This window comes from Miscanthus floridulus, chromosome 8 (genome assembly GCF_019320115.1).
Source record: "Miscanthus floridulus cultivar M001 chromosome 8, ASM1932011v1, whole genome shotgun sequence".
In the NCBI taxonomy this organism is placed as follows: Eukaryota; Viridiplantae; Streptophyta; class Magnoliopsida; order Poales; family Poaceae; genus Miscanthus; species Miscanthus floridulus.
The window spans coordinates 142,803,096-142,822,806 of NC_089587.1; the positions used below are offsets into that span (position 1 = coordinate 142,803,096).

General features: G+C 47.3%; 2 protein-coding genes across 6 annotated transcripts; one reads left to right on the plus strand and one right to left on the minus strand.

The window, feature by feature from the left end:
• Positions 1 to 214: 214 nt before the first annotated feature.
• On the plus strand, positions 215 to 18,179 carry LOC136473606 (protein MICRORCHIDIA 7-like). Of its 5 annotated transcripts, none has more exons than XM_066471259.1 (20): positions 215 to 687; positions 962 to 1,039; positions 1,147 to 1,181; positions 1,280 to 1,358; positions 1,672 to 1,764; positions 1,857 to 1,941; positions 2,173 to 2,248; positions 4,138 to 4,263; positions 4,419 to 4,517; positions 4,605 to 4,697; positions 4,944 to 5,102; positions 5,199 to 5,294; positions 5,712 to 5,763; positions 5,838 to 5,949; positions 6,048 to 6,118; positions 7,770 to 8,095; positions 8,806 to 8,903; positions 16,737 to 16,812; positions 17,523 to 17,645; positions 17,779 to 18,179. In XM_066471259.1, exons 1-20 carry the CDS (start codon positions 279 to 281, stop codon positions 17,875 to 17,877), a joined length of 2,385 nt encoding a protein of 794 aa, XP_066327356.1. In that variant the 5' UTR covers positions 215 to 278; the 3' UTR covers positions 17,878 to 18,179. The 5 variants fall into 5 exon arrangements, with proteins under 5 accessions (XP_066327356.1, XP_066327355.1, XP_066327358.1 ...); XM_066471258.1 differs by having other exon boundaries at positions 4,596 to 4,697; positions 17,779 to 18,178; XM_066471261.1 differs by lacking the exon at positions 4,944 to 5,102 and having other exon boundaries at positions 4,596 to 4,697.
• Positions 18,180 to 18,280: 101 nt separating this feature from the next.
• Positions 18,281 to 19,340, minus strand: LOC136473608 (late embryogenesis abundant protein 31-like). The gene has a single exon (XM_066471263.1). It carries the CDS (start codon positions 19,265 to 19,267, stop codon positions 18,443 to 18,445), a length of 825 nt encoding a protein of 274 aa, XP_066327360.1. The 5' UTR covers positions 19,268 to 19,340; the 3' UTR covers positions 18,281 to 18,442.
• Between the last annotated feature and the right edge of the window lie 371 nt (positions 19,341 to 19,711).

Below are 19,711 nucleotides of genomic sequence, written 5' to 3' on the forward strand. Positions count from 1 at the left end.
ACATTTTTTTCCCTTATGGACCGGTTTGGTTGCTCTTGCCACGAGAATCCAGTTCCTCAACACAGCGTTGTCGTTATTTCAACTGGTGGGCCCTGTCGTGCATGTACCACGTGTCATCCAATGACGCTGTTATGTGCCGTCCCATCTGGCCTTCTTTTCCAAGCACTTATAGCAATTAAAGCACGCCCCTGCCCCTCCATAGAGCTGCGGGCTGCCCACTACGGAGTACGCACGGTGGCGTCCTCGCCGAGAAAGCACCATCGCTCCAGTCCGCGCCCATGGCCCCCACCGCTGTGGATCCCGATCCCACCGACCACCTCCTAGCGCCGGCGCCGGCGCCGGTTGCCGTGGCTGGAGGAGGGGTTGGCGGTGATGGACCGCTGGAGGTGGTGATCAATGTGAGCAGCAGCGACACCGACTCCGATTCCCCCGGCGCCGGGGGTGGGAAGAGGTCGCGACCCGTGGCGGGACGTGGTGGCGGCAGGGATCGAGAGGAGAAGAAGGCCAGGATCTTGGCCGCTGCCGCCACGGTCCCAGCCGGCTTCCTGGAGCCGCTTCCGCCACCACTGGTGAAGTTACTCCCTCCGCCGGCGCCGGGAAGGAGCGTGACGAAGCAGTTCTGGAAGGCCGGAGACTATGTTGGCAAGTCGGATCACCTGCTTGCGGTCGAGGCGGCGCAGCATTCTGGTAACAGCTCGCAACATTATCTGCATCATTGTTCCCTCCGATGGGTGGCGAAGAAAAGTCTACTGTAGTAGGAGCTGGGCTACTGAACTGCATGTCGTGTTTTCGGGAAAATAACTAAAGAAAATATGTTTGTCTATTCCTTCTTGGATATTCTTCTGAGCATGCACATATTTTTCATGACACGCTCTGATCTAAGGTGTTCTGTCTTTGCTTTATATATCTTACCTTCCATATGACCTTGACCATTCAGTTGTTCTGTATTTGCTATCGTCAGATTCTGGAATGGATCATGTTCGTGTGCATCCCAAATTTCTACATTCCAACGCGACAAGCCACAAGTGGGCACTTGGAGGTACCTTCCATTTCATGCATGCCCAAGCAGCGAGGCATTTTTTTTGGCTCCCTTGCCTTGTTGGCTATAACTGCTGCTAGATTATGATGCCTTAGTTGATTTCACAGCTTTCGCCGAGCTGCTGGACAACTCTCTTGATGAAGTATGTGTGCTTGACTGAAATGAAGATTCAATTTCTTCAGGTCTAAGGTGTTGTTTTTCGGGCCTTGTGTGCTTACCTTGTGGATGTTTGTTTGCAAGGTTGTGAATGGAGCGACATATGTGCACATTGACATGATGGAAAGTAAGAAGGATGGGACTCGAATGCTCCTTATTGAAGGTGCGAGGAAACCGTCCCATCTTGCATGGGCGACTTGTCATGCTTTCATGAACTGATTGCAGAAGTTCCTTTTAAGAATATATTGGATGTGTTTCTGTTGTGCTCATGCTATATTTCATAGCATGCTTTTGTGCTAGAGTTGATTGTAACAACTTCGCTATCCTTCACTCCAAAAGTAAATCATAGTGCCATAGGATCCTAGCATTTTCTTTTTCACAAAATGTGCTTCACTGAAGGTTACAGATGTAGTGATAACGTTGCTCATCATTGTCTATCTCCTACCTCATTTAATTTCATTTTGAATTGTTGATAGACAATGGCGGGGGGATGAACCCAGATAAGATGCGTCATTGTATGTCCTTGGGTTATTCTGCGAAGAGCAAAGTCAAGAATACCATTGGACAATGTAAGTTGATTGTTTTGAATCCCGTTTGTCATTTTCTGACCACAACACAACACAACACTGAGATTCAGTTTGCTTACTCTGCTTCTTTGCAGATGGAAATGGTTTTAAGACAAGTACGATGAGACTTGGTGCTGATGTCTTGGTGTTTTCACGTAGTCGTGGTATTGAAGGAACAAGGTTGTCTTCATTCCTTGAAATATGGTAGAAGTGTATCTTTCTCATCACTAAATTTGTGTTGCCATGCACACTGGCCATCCCTGGGTCGACCATGCTAATTTAGCATTAGAGCTTTCATAACAAGCAGGCTATACATTTCTCTTCAGCTATGCACTTTATAAGATTTCTTAATTCATTTTCCTTGCAAAGCTGACAATGACATTTACCCTCCTTCCTTTTGTTCGCATGAAGGCCTACACAAAGTGTTGGGATGCTATCATACACCTTCCTAAGGAGCACCAACAAAGAAGATATCATTGTTCCTATGGTAGGCTTGATTTCACCATTGCTTTATTGCCTGCATCATCTTTATGTTGGTGATATTTTTTATTGCTTTAATAGTGGTTTCTTTTGTCAACACTTTAACTTTGAGTTAGATGATTTTGTTTTGTCAAATATGAATAGTTTACTAGGTGATTGGGATACCGCCAAGTTTGGGTTCAGCCAAAATGATATCATGAGTAAACCAATGTGGATGGATTATTCTTGCATCGCTTATTGAGGGTGTAATGTAATATAATATGTAACTCAATGTTCCAAATGTAATTAACCATCTGAACCAATCCTTTTAAGTGAAGAGTGCAAGCAGGGTTGTCACATGTGCATAGTTTGTGGGGACGAGCTGTAATGGCATGTAGTACGTCCAAAAGTTAATTAATAGGATTTATGCATTTCTTAGCTGTATCAAGGCCTTGTCATCCATCTTTCTGCCACATTTATGCATTTATTAGCTATATCGAGGCCTTGTCATCCATCTTGCTGCCACATCAAGGCCCTGTTTCGGTCTATTACACTCTAAAACTTCACAGTGGGTAGGCTCGAGAGGTGTACCAGTTTGTGATGAAGGGAATGGACTTAGTCACTTGGATGACAAGGGAGCAGAGCATAGGAAGAGTGACAGGCTTGACGACCAACACTGGGGCTACAGATGTGGCTGTGCAGGTGCTCAAACAACTGAAGAGGGCAAGCCAACAGAGAGCATGTGCCTTGGGGATAGCGAGCCAACTGGATCTGGCCCAATCTCCATCGGCACTGAGTGTGCCCTGCTGAGCGAGTGGTTGCGGTCCCGCATCAGTATGACGACTTTGCGGATGGAAGTGAAGTGATGCTAACCGGTGGTTCCTCAGTGGCAAGGAGTGCTATGTCTCTGTCAATGGTGGAGGGTAAGAAATAGGCTAGGGGCACTTAGGCAATTATTCAATAATACTAACATGCAAACTAGCTCTAACGGTGACTTAGTCAATGGGTTCCACTTAAATGGCATATTAAGCTAAATTTTCGATGGCTCATAAGGGATCAATATAAGTTTAAGTAGCATACAAGGGATTTTCTCCTGTTGCTACCATGCATCATGAAGGGAACAATTCCACTCTCAAATGAATAAACAAACAACAATTATTCCAATGTGACCAACACTGCTTCTCTAGCTATAATGAAGAATCTCCACCTTAGTAGTACAAGAAGCAAAATGATGGTGATATTGGCGACCAACGTAATGATGATACGTAGGTGGAGGTCGACATGGATGGGGAGCACAAGAACAACAATAAGCAAAGCGCCAGCGAAGGCGGCAAGGCACACTGAATTGTGGCTGTTCTTCTGTACTCCTGGGCTGCCTTGATGTCGACGGTGCCCTGACAAGATCAGCACCTCGATTTTGAAGGGGTGGGGGATGGAGTCCTGACCAGGCCGCCAGTTCCCTGCGCGATGGCTGTGGGCGCCAGGGAGCCATGGGTGTTGACAGACAGAGGGACTGCGGCAGATCCATTTTGCACGCTCTGAGAGGAAGTGGCAGCCAGAAACAGAGGGGCAGCACCAGGGCTTTCATACCTAAACTCCTGTGCACGAGGGACCAAGGTCAGGAGGAACAGCTGAACAGATTGGTCTGGGTGGGTAGGGAGATAGGAAAATAAGATCTTGGAGCACCTCCTTACTTGCTTCACCAAAATGAACTAGGAGGCTTCCAGTTCTATGATGCTGGCTGCTTCAGAAATCGGTGGAGTTGTGGTGTTTAGGCGTTTGGGAGGGAGTCATGGAGTAGAGCAGTCTAAACAGGCCCTAACTTGTGTCTTCCTTTTTTTCGGTATAAAGTGATGAAGTTAGTGAATTGGACATGAGCTTTCACTAATGCAGTGACGCTTGTACATAACCCCGCAGATTGACTATGAAAAAGAAAAGGAATGGAAAAGGAAGGCACGGACAACATTGACTGATTGGTGTATGAGCTTAGAGACGATAATACAATGGTCTCCTTATTCCACAGAAGCAGAACTTATTCAGGAGGTATAGCTGATGTAATTTGATGGCTGTAAATGTAGCTGTATTTTCAACTATTTGAGGTTTCCTGTTGTCATGATTTCTGCTTTGGGAATAGTATACACTCATTTCCAGTGGAGGCATTTATGTGTTCTTGATGTCTGTATGCTGCTTATCTGTAGTTTGGCTCCATAGGGGAACAAGGAACTCGAATTATTATATACAATCTGTGGGAGGATGATGAAGGAGAGCTGGAGCTTGATTTTGATGCTGACGCAAATGTAAGTGTCAAACTAGTAAGTAATTAGTTCATATTGACACAAACGTAGTCTGCTACCTTATTGATGCTCAAATTGCAGGATATTCAGATTAGAGGTGTTAACAGAGATCAGAACAAAATCCAGAAGGCAAATCAGTTTCCAAACTCCAAACACTTCTTTACTTATAGACATTCTCTAAGGGTAAGTTTTAGATGTACTTATGCATTTGTGCCAGTCAGTTTTTTCTATATTCTGTGAAGCAGTTATTCCAGTTGTGTCCCAATCAATATTTGTTCCATGACTGAATATTTGGTCCACTGTATAGCATTTTACTGCACTGTGCACGCAGTCACAAAGGAAATTGGAAAACTTTATATGAAGACCAAATCATGAACTGAAACGAGTGATATAGTTCTGTAAGCCCTAAATATTGATTCTTTTATGCAGAGTTATGCATCAATTTTATATCTTTTGCTCCCGGAGAACTTCGAAATGATTTTACGGGGAAAAAAGATTGAACACCATAATATTATCAATGATCTCATGCTAAAGAAGCAACTAACTTATAAGCCAACAGTGGGCGATGGACTTCCAAAGGATATGCATGTAAACCAATGAGCTTTGTCTCACAGCTTTCTGTATAATGATGCATATGCATTGATCTCATAACATGTTATGTTCCCTCATCTCTCAAATTTTCAGATGGCAGCTAAGGTGACAATTGGTTTTGTTAAAGATGCGAGACAACATATTGATATTCAAGGGTTTAATGTTTACCACAAGAATCGCCTAATAAAGGTATTCTGTTAAAAATGCAATGTGTGATGTTTTTTAAAGGAAAATAACAGGGGAGACCCGCTGCTGAAGTAGGTATATTATAATAAATAGGGGGGAAAATGTAACAAAATTTTCTAAATGAAAATGTTTTCTTTGCATTTTTCTCAGTTTGCAGAATGACTTCCTGTGTGCACAGAGATTACAAAATTCATAGCTAAGTAGTGGATGGTTCACAGTGTGTTTTTGCATGAGCAGGCACCATTATACTTCCTTACTTAAAAAGGCCTATAGTTAACCTTTTTTTTTCTCATTTTCTTTCTTCTTAGCGTGTAATGCCAGGTACTTGTTAAGAATGTTGATGTGATCATTTTAGGCAAAATTTTCTGCAACTTGAAAATGTTTTTAAGAATTTATGATTAGTATATTTATTTCTTTTAGCCTTTTTGGAGAGTATGGACTGCTGCTGGAAGTGGCGGCCGTGGTATCATAGGTATGAAATCTTGTTGCTTTTTTTCTTTTTAGGGTATGGTATTTTGGTATGTCTGTGATTGTTCTTGTATGCAGGTGTACTTGAAGTAAATTTTGTGGAACCAGCTCATGACAAGCAGGACTTTGAACGCACAAATTGCCTAGCAAGACTCGAAGCACGATTAAACCGAATGCAGAAGAAATATTGGTCTGTTTTATTGTCAGTTGGCAATGCCCGTTCTGTGGCCAACTAGCACATGCTGTAGAAAATCTTGTCTAATCTTAGTATGCATTTGTTTTTTCAAGGTCTGATAATCGCCACCGAATTGGCTATGGAATCAATGATGCTAGCACAGATTCTGGAAAAGGAGAAAGAGGTAGGTTAATGTTCTTGTTTTGTGCATTTGGTTGGTGTGAATGGGTGCATGTTTTATTTTTATCCTGAGATAATCAATAACCTAATAAACAAAGTGGTTCGGAAAGCTGTGGATGGGTGCATGTTTTATTTTTATCATGAGATAATCAATAACCTAATAAGAAGGCAGGCCTGGTGCAAGCGGTAGAGTCTTACCGCCTGTGACCGGAAGGTCCCGGGTTCGAGTCGCGGTCTCCTCGCATTGCACAGGCGAGGGTAAGGCTTGCCACTAACACCCTTCCCCAGACCCCGCACAGAGTGGGAGCTCTCTGCATTGGGTACACCCTTTTTTATAATCAATAACCTAATAAACAAAGTGGTTTGGAAAGTCTCAAAGGCATGGATCTCTTTCACTTGTGCTCACCACGTTTCACCTGTCGACTGTCGTACACATCAGCCCAGGTGGTTATTTTGAGGTGTTACCATCTATAGTCATTTGCATTCTGCATCTTCATGACACAAACATGCAAAACTGGTTTTCCCTCGATTCCCTTGGTTTCATACCAGTGGAATACCAAATGATCATCATGCAGCATCACCCAAATAGTTTTTGACATTTCTGTTACACACCAATGAATTTATGCAATATACAATGCAAGAGTACCATTGGTACCAATACATGATGTACCAAATTTCAAGTTATAATTTTGGTACCTCTTGTTCTGTTTCCAGGGACTATAAAAAAGGCTCAAAATATTGGTCACTGACTCACTTCCCTTGGAGAAAATGTAATATCAAAAGCTTAGCATTATGTAAATAGTAGATATGCAGCACCTTTTCCCTTTTGAAATCATACTAATGGAAACTACGAAAGTTTAGTTGATGGCTTAACATTGGCCAAGTTTGCACTACTGAAAAAATAGTCCTTTCATTGAGGAATTAGAGGCTACATATGCCATTACATATGGTTCATGCAAAGACTATTGTAAAAGACAGCGGATAGGCTTGCTAAGAGGGACCTCTCTCATCTGGATAAATGCCCACTACCCGATCAAGAAGATGAGATGATACAACATCCTTTAACAACGTGTGTTGTGGCAAGACAAGTATGGTTCAGATTGTTCAATCCTTTGGACCTAGCAGATTCAGTCTCTTGACAAAATGAACTGACCTTTGCAGATTTGTGGCGCAAGACGATGAGAAGAGTTAAAGAGGAGCTCAAAAAGGAGTGAACACTCTAGTTTTACTCGGCGCCTTGATTATATGGAAACATAGGAATGCATGTGTGTTTGAGGGGTCATCTCCTTCGGTTAACACGATTTTGAGTGAGCTGAAGGACGAGCACAGCCTTTGGTGCATGGCTGGTGCAAAGAATCTGCAAGGGCTAGGACTTGCGATTGCAACCTAGGTCAGATAGGTCTAGGTTGAGCCGTGTTTGTTCGCTGTGTATGAATCATGAGACCATGTAAAAGCCTCACTCATATTTGGTCCCCGTATGAGTGAGGATCCTGTTGGCTCCCCCCCCCCCCCCCCCCCCCCCCCCCCTCACCTCTCTAATATAATGAAACACAGCTGTCCTGCATTTTCGAAAAAAATGCAAAGACTGTTGTTGGATTAAGTCAGTTTTTCCTCAATTGGGACATATAGTTCAGCTGATGATAATCTGCATGCAGGACTGTCACCACGTCCATTTGGGAAAGGTTCCTTGAAGTCAGGTTACTTGCAAAGGATCAGAAGTGCTGACAGATCATCTTCAAGAACAATATCCCAGCAGAGAGCTGAAAAGTCTGCAAATACCGTAAGACCTGAAAGATCAGTTTTGCATGGTTTGTCAGATACAGGTGGTGGTGGCAATACTGAGATTGCTGGCGCCCCATTTAGATCAACTTCCCCTATCCTAAGGACACCTGAAAAATCTTTCTGTAAAGTGAATACAAGTTTGCCACCTCCCAATGGAGTAAAACGAAGTGAGAGGATTGCTGCCAAATGCCAATCAAAGGTAGTTTCACTGCCCCTACATTTTTTAGCTCGAATATGCAGGATATCTGCTTATTATGATTAAAGAAGAAAAATATGGTATAGAACTAGTTCAAACCCTTCTCACTGCTAGCATCTTTTGCTTAAACTGTACTCGGTGATTATTAAGTAAACCATGGCACATGCTTGCATGCCAGCGGCCAGCCTATCTTTCTATGCCTAACATATAGTCATGTGTTTGTTTCTTTCTGGAAGGCAAGGGAATGAAGGCTTTGTTGTTGTTGTTGTTGTATGTTCCTAGAGCTGGAAGCTTTGTGTACCTCACTTTTCCCAGCATGCTATGAGTTGTAAATGCAGGGCTGTGTGATCTGATGCAAACCCATAGATCAGGACGAATGTAATTTGCTCCATGATGAATTTATACTAAGCTGTGTGATGCTCTCAACACACATGAAACTATGGAAGGACGAAGCAGATTTTGTAAAGTATATCATATATTGAAGTAAGAAATTATAGATCTTTTTTGAAAAGAAAATTTACTCCTGTTACTCTGAATAAATGCATTAATGTCACTTACTTGATCTGAAAATTTCTAGTTGTTTATGTAGTGGTACTGGCATAAACTGATAACTAATAACTAATGGATCACTGGTTGCAATTTGCGAATTGCTTTTGTTAATTCTTGAATTAGAAATTAATCATTTATCATATTTTCTTGTCTCTGCTTTCCAGGAAGTAAATGTAACAACTAATGGAGACGGGGAATCCATTATGGACCCTGAAGCTGTCATCAAGAAATTGAAGGAAGAAAATTCATCGCTAGAGGACAGGTACATATTAGAAATGTTTATCCAAAATCTAGTCAGACCTTCCCCTTAATTTGGTTAAGGTTCACTGGTTGATTATTATGTTCGTCGTTAACCTCTCATGTATTAACGACATAACTTTGGCTACTACCTCCATTTCAAATTTTAAGTCTTTTTAGTTTTGTTTCAAGGGTCCTCCTGGGGGGAGGGGGTGGAGGGGTTGTGGCTAGGGTTGGCGGCGTGGGAGAGGGGGATGGCACAGGGAGCGGGAAGGCGGCGGCAAGGAGAGAGGAGAGGGATAGGGGAAGGAGCAATTGCTCTATTCTTGCTTAGATTAGATTGATTACATCCTCCCTATATTTGTAGTCCCTATAGGACCTGTGTTCCAAGCAACTATGGGAGATATCCTATAGATTGGATTTTCCTTTCCTAAACAAACCAAACTCTTAACATAATAATTCTCCTAGTCAAATCTCTTCCGGACGAAGGCGGCAGTGAGGGCGTCGACACCAGTGGCGGAGCCACGATTCTAAACTTGGGTATTCCTACTTCCACATTAAAAAAAATGCTTTCTAGAATCTATATTTTTGGTTGAAAATTGCAGCTGCATAAACAAAAAGGTGAACAACATGGAGCCTTGACAAGTGGAGAGTGGTCAGTGGAGACTGCGGATCGGAAGCCAGGCCGAAAAGCCGTTTTTTTAGCTGTTTTGGGCTAGAATGAGCAAAAGTATTATAGAATATTGCATTATACATATGTATATACAAGTATACATACATATATACATAAAGGTGTACCAAAATAGTTGGGTATTCCCGGAATACTGGGGAATACCCTTGGATCCGCCCATGGTCGACACCCCTCTTGGCGCGCGCGACCCCCCTGGGTTGCGCTGGAACCGGTTGAGACCGGCCAGCGCCCTCCCTTGGGCCTCGCTAGGCCCATTAGCTCTGGGTTGGGGGCCTCTCATCAGACGTATGACATCACCCCCCCCCCTTCTCCACTCAGTGCGTCCTTGCGCTAAAGCAAGGCCCAGTCGTTGACGCCATCGGGTGGGAATTCCTGTCCTAGCAGAATGGCCTCAATGTGAGGAAGGAGACGACCACGGACTGGGTTGGCTCGAATCATGTTGTCCCGCGTGCGCTCGGGAACGAACTCCATGCAGTAGAGGAGGTTGCTGATGTAGCTGTAGAAGTAGTAGCTGTATGGTCTGGCGCCCCCTCTTGATCCTGCTGTCTGGCGTGCTACCACGAGGAGAGGGCGATGAATCGCGGTGTCGATGGTGAAGTGGAGCATCTCTCGTGGTGGAGCGATGAAGTCGTGGATCCTGTTGGCGATGTTGGGGACGATGTAGGCTGGAACTCAACGCCAGATCGTAGTGCTGGAGCATGTAGATGGCATCGTCGTCAGGTCCAGCATGGTGCCGAACATGAAGTGGCCCATGTCAAACTCGTCTGGCGAGAGACGATGTAGGTTGGAGTCGGGTCATAGAGTGATGTAGATGTTGTTGATGTGGATGAGCTGGCGACCCAAGTTGTCGATGAAGATCACCGTGGTGTTGACACCGTGCCCTGTGGCCATGGGCGCCCTAGCAGAATGCTTGTGGGGATGTCGTCGGGGGTGGGGTGCCCGGTTCATGATGTCGCGAGGAGGTGAGGGTGGAGCTTCACGTGGCGCCCTCTTGATAGGTGGAGCTGGCAAGGCGAGGACGGTCGGCGGTGCACATCGAGGAAGGTGATGGGATGACCGTTGCAGTAATATTGGAACTCCATGGTGGAGAAGTCCCATGTTAGACGTCCAAGGCCGGCCAGCCATGGCGTACCCAGGATGATGTCGATGTTGTTGCCGATGTCGAGGAGAAAGGCGTCGATGTAGAAGATCTCCACGTCAATGCGGAGTGGGACGCTGAAGGATGTCGCCCGACACGAGACCTCGTTGCTGCTGCCAATGAGGATGGTGGTGTCAATGCGCTGCTCGAGGAGGCCGATGAGACTTGCGACGTTGATGTCGATGATGTTGTGCGTGGCACCTGTGTCGACCAAGATGTGGACGCTAGTGCCCGACACCACTCCTGCAAGGTACATGGGGGGCAGCCACGAACCACGGACTATGTGGTACCGATCATCATGAGGAGGCTGTTGTCGACGTCGTTGGTGTCGTAGTCGTTCATGGTTGTGATGTCGAAGAGGTGCTTGCACTTGTGGCCGCGGGTGAAGGGTTCGTCGCAGTTGAAGCAGAGTCACGATCGGCGGTGTTCCGCCATCTCCTCGGCGGTGAGGCGCTTGAATGGGCGTGGTGGAGCGGCTGGTGGTGCGCCCGGTGTAGAAGCCGGTGTCGGAGTTGTCGATGGGGGCACCTTCAGAGCCAACGGTCTGAGTGGCCGGCTTGGTGGCCAGTGATTTGTTGGCGTCGGAGATCACCGCTAGCCGTCGCTCATACGCCCTGGCGAGGGACATGGCCACCTCCTTGTCTTGCAGGTTCTAGAGCTCGACGTCCGTCTTCAGCAGCTTGAGGAGCCCGACGGTGTAGGTGTTCAGCTGTTGCTCGTCCAGGGCCCAGCGCAAGCCGCGTGCGCTAGCAAAGTTCAGCTAGGCGCTAGGCGACTTCTAGGCGATGACCCATAGCCTAGAGCCTAGGCGAGCTTAAGCGAGCCTAGGCGTTTTAAGGCGTTTTTCTAGGCGTTTTGTATATATACTAATATACATATATTATCTTCTAAAAGAAAAAATAAACAGCTGAAATAGTGGGTTTAGATAGATTGAAAGGCTGGCTTAGAGAGATAGAAAGGCCCAAATGGCAACAGTCCAGCCCATCTCCCACTCCAGGTCTCCAACCTTATCCTTCTGTTCGGTCTCCCGCATCCTCTGCTCGACGCCGCTTCCTCTGTTCGGTAGCCCGCATCAGCCGCCGCCTCCGATTCCTCTCCCTCTCCGGCATCTCTCTCTCCTCTAGTGCGTGCCCGCCCCCGCCCGCGCACGCGCCCGCCCCTGCCCCGCAGCTCCTCCTCTACCGGCGACCTCCGCCAAAAGCTCCTCCTCCCCCACCGGCGCCGCCGACGAGCTGGCGCCGCCTAAGGGTCCGCCTACCCCTTAGGCCAGGTAGGACCCCCCCCCCCCCCGCCTGCTGCCACCCGCACACGCGCCCGTCGCCGCTCTCAGCTCCTCCCCCACCGGCGACCTCCCGCTGCGACCTCCCCCACCGGCGACCTACCTTCTTGCGCCTGGATGTCCGCCTACCCCCATAGGCCAGGCGGGAACCCATCGACTAGCGACTAGTCGCGCCTAAGGCGTCGCCTTTTTGAACTTTGTGCGCTAGGAAGCACTCCGTATAGTCGTCGATGGTGCCAGTCTTGCGCAGGGACGCGAGCTCGCCCAATGGGTTGCGCCGGGTAGGGGGGCCGAAGCGCTCGTTGACGCAGCAGGCAAAGTATGCCTAGTCCGTCACCGCCTTGTTTTGTGTGAGGTGCATGTACCACTGTTGTGGGCCACCTATAAGATGATAAGATGCATACCATACTTGCTCGGTTTCTGGGGTCTTTTGGCCCCTTAAGAATTGCTCACAACGATTGATCCATGGCAATGGATCCTCCTTGGCGTCGAACGTGGGGAACGACAGCTTGTGGATGCATGGCGTCAAGACAGGGAAGGAGCCCGATGGTGTCCAGGGGTATGGGCACGGTGGCGGGAGGTTCGTCTTGGGCGCCTCTGGCTTGTTGAGGTCATCGAAGAGCTTGCCCTCCTAGTCATCTACAATCTCAGGGATTGCGGATGACGTTGCTAATTCCTTCTGCTCCTTGAGGAAGGCTCGACCGGCTTCCTCCATGGCACGCTTGGCGTCAGCCTCCAGCTTGGTGGCGGCAACCTCACGCTCGCGTTGGGCACGAGCTGTAGCGGCAGCCTCATCCGTTTGGTCTTTGTTCAATGTTCCTCAGGCGGTCGTTGATGTTGTTGAACTGCTCCTTGACGGAGTCGAACTGCTTGTGGAGGTCTGCGACGAGGGTATCGAACATGGCCTTCATGTCTGCGGCATTGGCGTTGGCACCCATGGCAGCGGTGTGGGGTCGATCTGGTCTCTGCGATACCAGGTGTAAGGGTCCTCCTGGGGGGGAGGGGGTGGCGGCTATGGTGGAGAGGTGGTGGCTAGGGTTGGTGCCGTGGGAGAGGGGGATGGCACAGGGATAGGGAGGGTGGCGGCAAGGAGAGAGGAGAGGAATAGGTGAAGGAGCAATTGCTCTATTCTTGCTTAGATTAGATTGATTACATCCTCCCTATATTTATAGTCCCTATAGGACTTGTGTTCCAAGCAACTATGGGAGATATGCTTATAGATTGGATTCTCCTTTCATAAACAAATCAAACTCCTAACATAATAATTCTCCTAGTCTTGCAAGCGGTAGAGTCTTACCACCTGTGACCGAAAGGTCCCGGGTTCGAATCGCGGTCTCCTCGCATTGCACAGGCGAGGGTAAGGCTTGCCACTGACACCCTTCCCCAGACTCCGCACAGAGCGGGAGTTCTCTGCACTGGGTACGCTCTTTAATCTCTTCCGAACGAAGGCGGCGGCGAGGGCGTCAGCACCCCTCCTCCTGGCGCGCGACGCCCCTGGGGTGCGTTGGAACTGGTTGAGACCGACCAGCGCCCTCCTTTGGGCCTCGCTAGGCCCATTAGCTCTGGGTTGGGGGCCTCTCATCAGACGTATGACATTTGTCCTAAGTCAAACTTGTCCAACTATGTCCTAAGTTTACAGAAAAACATATTAACATTTACAATATCAAAAAGGGACCATAGAAACATATTGTAAATGTTTGTGCATTTTTCTATAAATTAAAGCTAGAGACGTTTGACCTTTTTTTTTTGCGAGGAAAAGAGAGGCTCTTTTATTGCTCAGTATTCATACTACAATCTTGAGCAATAATTTGCTCGATACAAGCTGGCACTGTGTGGCATCAAACGGCCGAACTATTTGGTCTCAGAACCAGTTGTGCGAGCTCATGGGCAGCACGATTTCCCTCTCTTCTCGTGTGGACTACTTTCCACTCAAACATGAGGCTCCCGGCCTTTCTCGCCTCCTCCGCTATTAGGCGTAGTTGTCCTCGGTCCCTCGTCGAGTTCTTCAGTAGAGCCTGGACCGAGCTGCAGTTAGCCTTCAGTACACGGGCACAAAGACTCCCTTGTCTCTCTTAAAGCCTCCATGCTTGCCTTCCTAGCAAAGCTTGATTAAAGATTTTGAGATCTCGGAATCCCAACCCACCCTCACTTTTGGACTTTGTAAATTTATCCCAAGCAATCCAGTGGGTATGCCAGCCTCCAGTCTGTTCGTTCCACCAAAATTTCTGGATACGGAAGAGGCGACATCGAAGGATCAAAAAGCAACGTCGCTATGAACGCTTGGCTGCCACAAGCCAGTTATCCCTATGGTAACTTTTTTGACACCTCTAGCTTCAAACTCCGAAGGTCTAAAGGATCGATAGGCCACGCTTTCACGGTTCGTATTCGTACTGGAAATCAGAATCAAACGAGCTTTTACCCTTTTGTTCCACACGAGATTTTTGTTCTCGTTGAGCTCATCTTAGGACACCTGTGTTATCTTTTAACAGATGTGCCACCCCAGCCAAACGCCCCACTTGACAATGTCTTCCACCCGGATCGGCCCGGCGAGGCCAGGCCTAAGAGACAAATGGAGGGGCGATGCCCCGCTTCCGACCCACGGAATAAGTTTGCCAAAGAAGCATAGAACGGTAGCCGATGCATGGTGTAGTTTCCTAATACCCCTATGTAACTGACCTTGCAAACTGTGTGATGTAAAACTTTGAATTTGATGGGTCTCCAAAAGAGACCTAGATCACACAAATAAAATCGGGTGGGGAGTCTTTCCCCCCGTTGACAGTCAAAAAAAAAATCTAGATACTTCCCTCCAGGGACACATGAATTGATGCCGGGAGCTTGATAACACTCATTATGTACACCGGAATGGCCTGAGCAACTGCTTTGATTAGCACATCCTTCCCACCAGCAGACAGACACCTTTCATCCCATGCGTTGCATCTATTCCTCACACGATCAGTTAAATTTTGAAACCGGCCTTCATGCATGCGCCCTTCCGGGAGTAGGCAGACCTTACTTTGGTCCGAAGGTGATCCCCTGGACTCCCAGTTGTTGTTTGACTTAGGATAAAACTAAAACCACTCTTTTTAGATAATGGAATGATGGCTCCGGCTTCTGCCCTCTTAAAGGAAGAGACATCAGTCCACACTTATTACAACATGAAAAACGTCTTGCACACCAGGGATTTCAAATTAAGAATCAATCCGCAAATAGAAGGCCATCCATTTGTGGTGAAGCAATGCAATGCCCTCCACTCTAGTAAACCACTAACATTTTAGAATGGAGGGAGTACATTTTTAGGGCATTCAGAGTGGTTGTGGTCGCCCTTAACCTTAAGGTGGACCCGCGCTCGGTAAAGACTGAACCTGCTATGTTAAAGGCTGCAGTCGGTCATTAGATGGGCTCCATTTAGAAATAAAAAAATGCCTCAACCATTTACTGGTTCCCCACAGCAGGGACGGTGCCGCTGCCGCTGACGACTTCATCTCCCGCATGGCCGCATTGCCACAGCAGGGAGGAGCTCAAGCCAGCGTTCATGCCTATTATCTCGCCATCTGGTTCGGACACCAGTTCGAGTTCACTGCTCTATGCGTAGCGGCTCTGCGCCCTCCGCGATTAGGTTGTTGTGGAGCTTGGTGCCAATCGCTCATTTCCTGAAAGAGTATGTAGCCTGGAATAATGATTGATTATGGAGAGGCAAAGCTTGTACACATATATAGGCAAGGATCTGTAAATGGTTTATAGAATCAGTACCAATCAATCAAGGATCCTTGCCTATTCAGTACAAATCAATTAAGACTACCTTGCCTATTCTACCGCCAGGATGGCCAGTGCAGCCGCATGCCAATCAATCAAGGATCCATAGGACCTGCCTAAAACACATTGCTAACATTTCCCCTTCTGATTAGAGCCTCAATCAGCAGCAAATCTTGATCCATGGCCTCGCGAAGGTGGTGATGCCAGGCCTATGGGCGCTCCGACATCAAAACCACGCCCGTGCGCGTGGGTTGCAGCAGCATGGCCGGCAGCCTCGCAATGTCGGCAGTGCTCCTCCACGGGGTTCCTCGCCTTCTTCTGTTTTGTTTTGTCATTTTTTTTATTCTTAAGACCCAGCTTAAAGCTTGAGACCTGTCCCTAGGATCTTTTGGCTCGAGACGGGCGCTGTAACGTTTAAGGTCGCCCTCAAAGATGCCAGATCATCCTTAAGGCTGGTGAAGTTCTTACACTCCGGATGCCCTTAGGATTATACTAATGTTTATTAACATAATTGTACTTTCTAAAGACAAATATCATTTTGAAAGTTTGATGACATGGATTCAAGGACAAGAAATGAAAAATAATGGAGGGAATTTTGTTATGCCTAAACTTACCGTCTGCTACCTGATTATTTTATTTGTGTCCTGTTCCAAATTGGCAAGTGATTAGTGATCATCGAAACTCCTTACCATCCCAATTTCTCCAAGAGATCTAAATTCAACCTTAATATTGGTCAAAACTGAACCAAAAATTGCCTGAAATTTCATATTTCCACATATAATTTGTCATAAATCATTATTAAGTATGTTGCTTACATTTATTTAAGTTTTTTTAGAGTACAAAGGTCTGACTAAACAACAAAATTTTGTGTGAACTGATCGTTGATCATAAAAATAACTGTGCAGGTCCTGATCTGATTAACACAATTTTAATAAAGATAACTTTAGCCCATGTTGTACCAGACTTGACATGCCATTTTAATTATATTCTTTTGTAGAATCTTGATGTTGCAGGAATCATTATCAAGGGAACTACAAATCGAGCGGGATAAGAATAAGTCTCTGACTGAGAGGGTAAGCAGTTTTAAGATCCGCTATCGTATTTTGCTTCTACTAGTTGGAACTCATGGTAGTGACTAGTGAATCTCTTCTTTTTTCCGTGTATCTTGTGTGAATTACCAATTGTCTTGAGTAATCATGCAATAGCATTACATTATTGTTAGATGTTACTATATAAGGGCCTATTTGGTATAACTCCTGCTTCTGATTCTCTAGGGAAGTGATTATGTAGCTGAAAATGATTCTCTAGTGATTTTCTAGGATAAACACTATGGATGAAATGATTTTGTGCAGGAAGTGAATCTGGAGAAGCTAGTTTTTCAGCTCCTGGCATCTTAATTAGTTTCATAGAATCACTTTGGGAGTCATTCTCTATGAAAATACCATTTGGCAGAGCTCCCATGGGATCAGCTTGGGTGTTCCATTGGGAACTCTCTCAAACAGGCCCAATTAACTAGAAATGCAAGTTCTGTTAGCTACAAACAGATAAAAATTGCAAACATTATCATGCAAAATTCAATATTCAATAGAATTTGTTTTCTACCTTCCCAATTTCTTTTACACCATCCTTGATTCTACCTACTTGTCCATAGGAAGTTTCCCACGGTTGTATTTTGTTTAAATGATTGAATGTCGCTGTGGATATAAGGATGGCATTTCTGGGAGGTCTGAGGATCTCCTTGTGCTCTTTAATAGCCTGAGGAAGTTTTATCTTTTGTTTTCAGTTTGAGGATGTGGAGAGGCAACTCGAGCTTGCAATTAAGGAGCAAGAGGCAACGGTAGAGCTCTTTGCAGAAGAAAGGAAGTGCCGCGACCAAGAAGAGGAAAACCTGAAGAAGAAGCTCAGGGTTAGTTGTTAGAACTATGCACCACATTGCTCCTAACCAAAAAATATGCTCCAGTTCCTCTGTTACAAATGGGAGTCGTCTAACTTCATGATGGTGTGCATGTCGCCTATAAACCCTTGGTGTCTATTTGCAGGAGGCCTCTTCCACAATTCAGGACCTGATGGAACAGCTCAATGCTGCCCGGAACTGCTGCAAGAGAAAGCAGCAGACGAAGCAACTTCACCCCCAGTAGTACGCGAGTACATGTATCGTCAGCATGCTCTCTTCTCTGGTGCATAGTAGCACAGATAATGTCCAGATGGTTGTAGAGCTGTTAGCAGTATGTAGCAGACCAGAATGTTCTATGTATGTTCCAGAGCCTGTTTATATGTAGTAAGTGTAAGATGATTGAATGGGGTTAATCCGTTAATGTGACGACTTCCCTAGGCCCTCACGGTTCCCAATAGAGCTGCGTGAATAGCCCCCAGCGTGGCCAAACATGTGATGGTGATCTGTGATTGATTGATTAGCTAACGATGGAATACTTCATGATAGTCTTGACTCAGTTTACGCTATTTTGCTAGTGTCAGTTGGTCCATGCATTGGAATAACGCATCAAAGCTAGAATGGACGATCAGAGTCACAGCATGGAACGACGTTTTATTGTGCTCTCGTAGCTATAGTGCCAGAGACTTGTTACTACACATGCTTGCATACTCCCGATCCTTGGATCTTGCTAATTATACATTACTACTGCTAACATATATACATACTCCATGTATTACACAACGAGTCGTGACGTGGCGTGGAACAACATTCTAAGTGTCGCTTAGGTCGTTGTCTTCGTTGAGCCTCGCCGCCGTGGTGAGCGCCGCGCCCACCCCGCCAGCCTTGGCGCGCGCTTCGGCGTCGTTGAAAGTCTCGGCTTGCACCACCCTCGTCGCGTCCTCGGTCCTCGCCGCCTTGTCGCCCGCCAGCTTCGCTGTCGCGTCTGAGAGGACATCACCGAGCTTGATCTTGTCGCCGTCACGCGTGGCCTCGGCGTTTGCGCGCGCCGCGGCCCGTGCCTGGTCGCCAAGGCCGCCGGGCATGGCAACGTCCGCCCCGTGCGCGCTCATCTCCGCGGCGCGGATGGCCTCCGCGTCGGCGCGGTCGATGGGGCGCCCGCCTCCGGCCCTCGCCGTCGCCTCCAGCGCCTCGCCGATCGTGATCTTGGTCGCGTCCTCCTCTACCGGCGGCGACGGGTCGGCCACGGAGTACTGCCCCACGACTCCGCCCGCCACGGACTCCGTCACGATGCGTCCGCCCGGCACGGCGGTCTGGGTCATGGTGATGCCGTGCATGGCCGCGGTGTCGCTGGCCTGGCCCGGGTGCACGGCGCCGACGGCCTGGTTGTAGGCCGCGGCCGTCTCCATGGCGGTCGCGGCGCTGAAGCCGCCCCCGGCGCCATGCGGGACCTGGACGCCTGCCACGCTGTCCTCCGCGGACCGCATGGGTTGCCCCGCGTGGTCTCCTGAGACGGCGAACACGTGGCCGTACCTGATGGCCGCCTCCTCCGGCTGCAGGTCCTGGTCTTGCTGAGCCTTGTTGCCCTTCTGCGCCTGGAGCGGATCGTCTTGTCTCCTTGGCTGCGCCTGCGCCATTGTGATTCCGGTCTGTGCTCGGTTTCTAGCTAGTTCGTGCAGTGGTTCTAACTTCTCCGAAAGAGCAGAGCAAATTGGCTTCGCAATCATGCCACGCCCATTTACTTTGTTGTTATATATACTCCGTATATGCAAAGCTGCGGATTGGCCACGTTATCGTGGCCGGTGTCGAGAAGCGCACGGACTGAGGACGCGTGCGACACGGCGCTTGACGCGCGGTTGCTCTCGTGTCGTCGGCGTAAAGGATTCACCAAGGCATGACCTGCACGTGTACAAACGCTTTAGTGTAAGTTGCAGTCGTGGCGTCCTTGTAGCAGGATCTAATTTTAAGGATTGCATGGTCCCTGGATATTTGTCTGATGTCTAGTACTTTTTTCTCGAACAAAACACTGCCAAAACAAGGAAAACAAATTATGTAAATACCAACTACAGGCTACAGCGTTG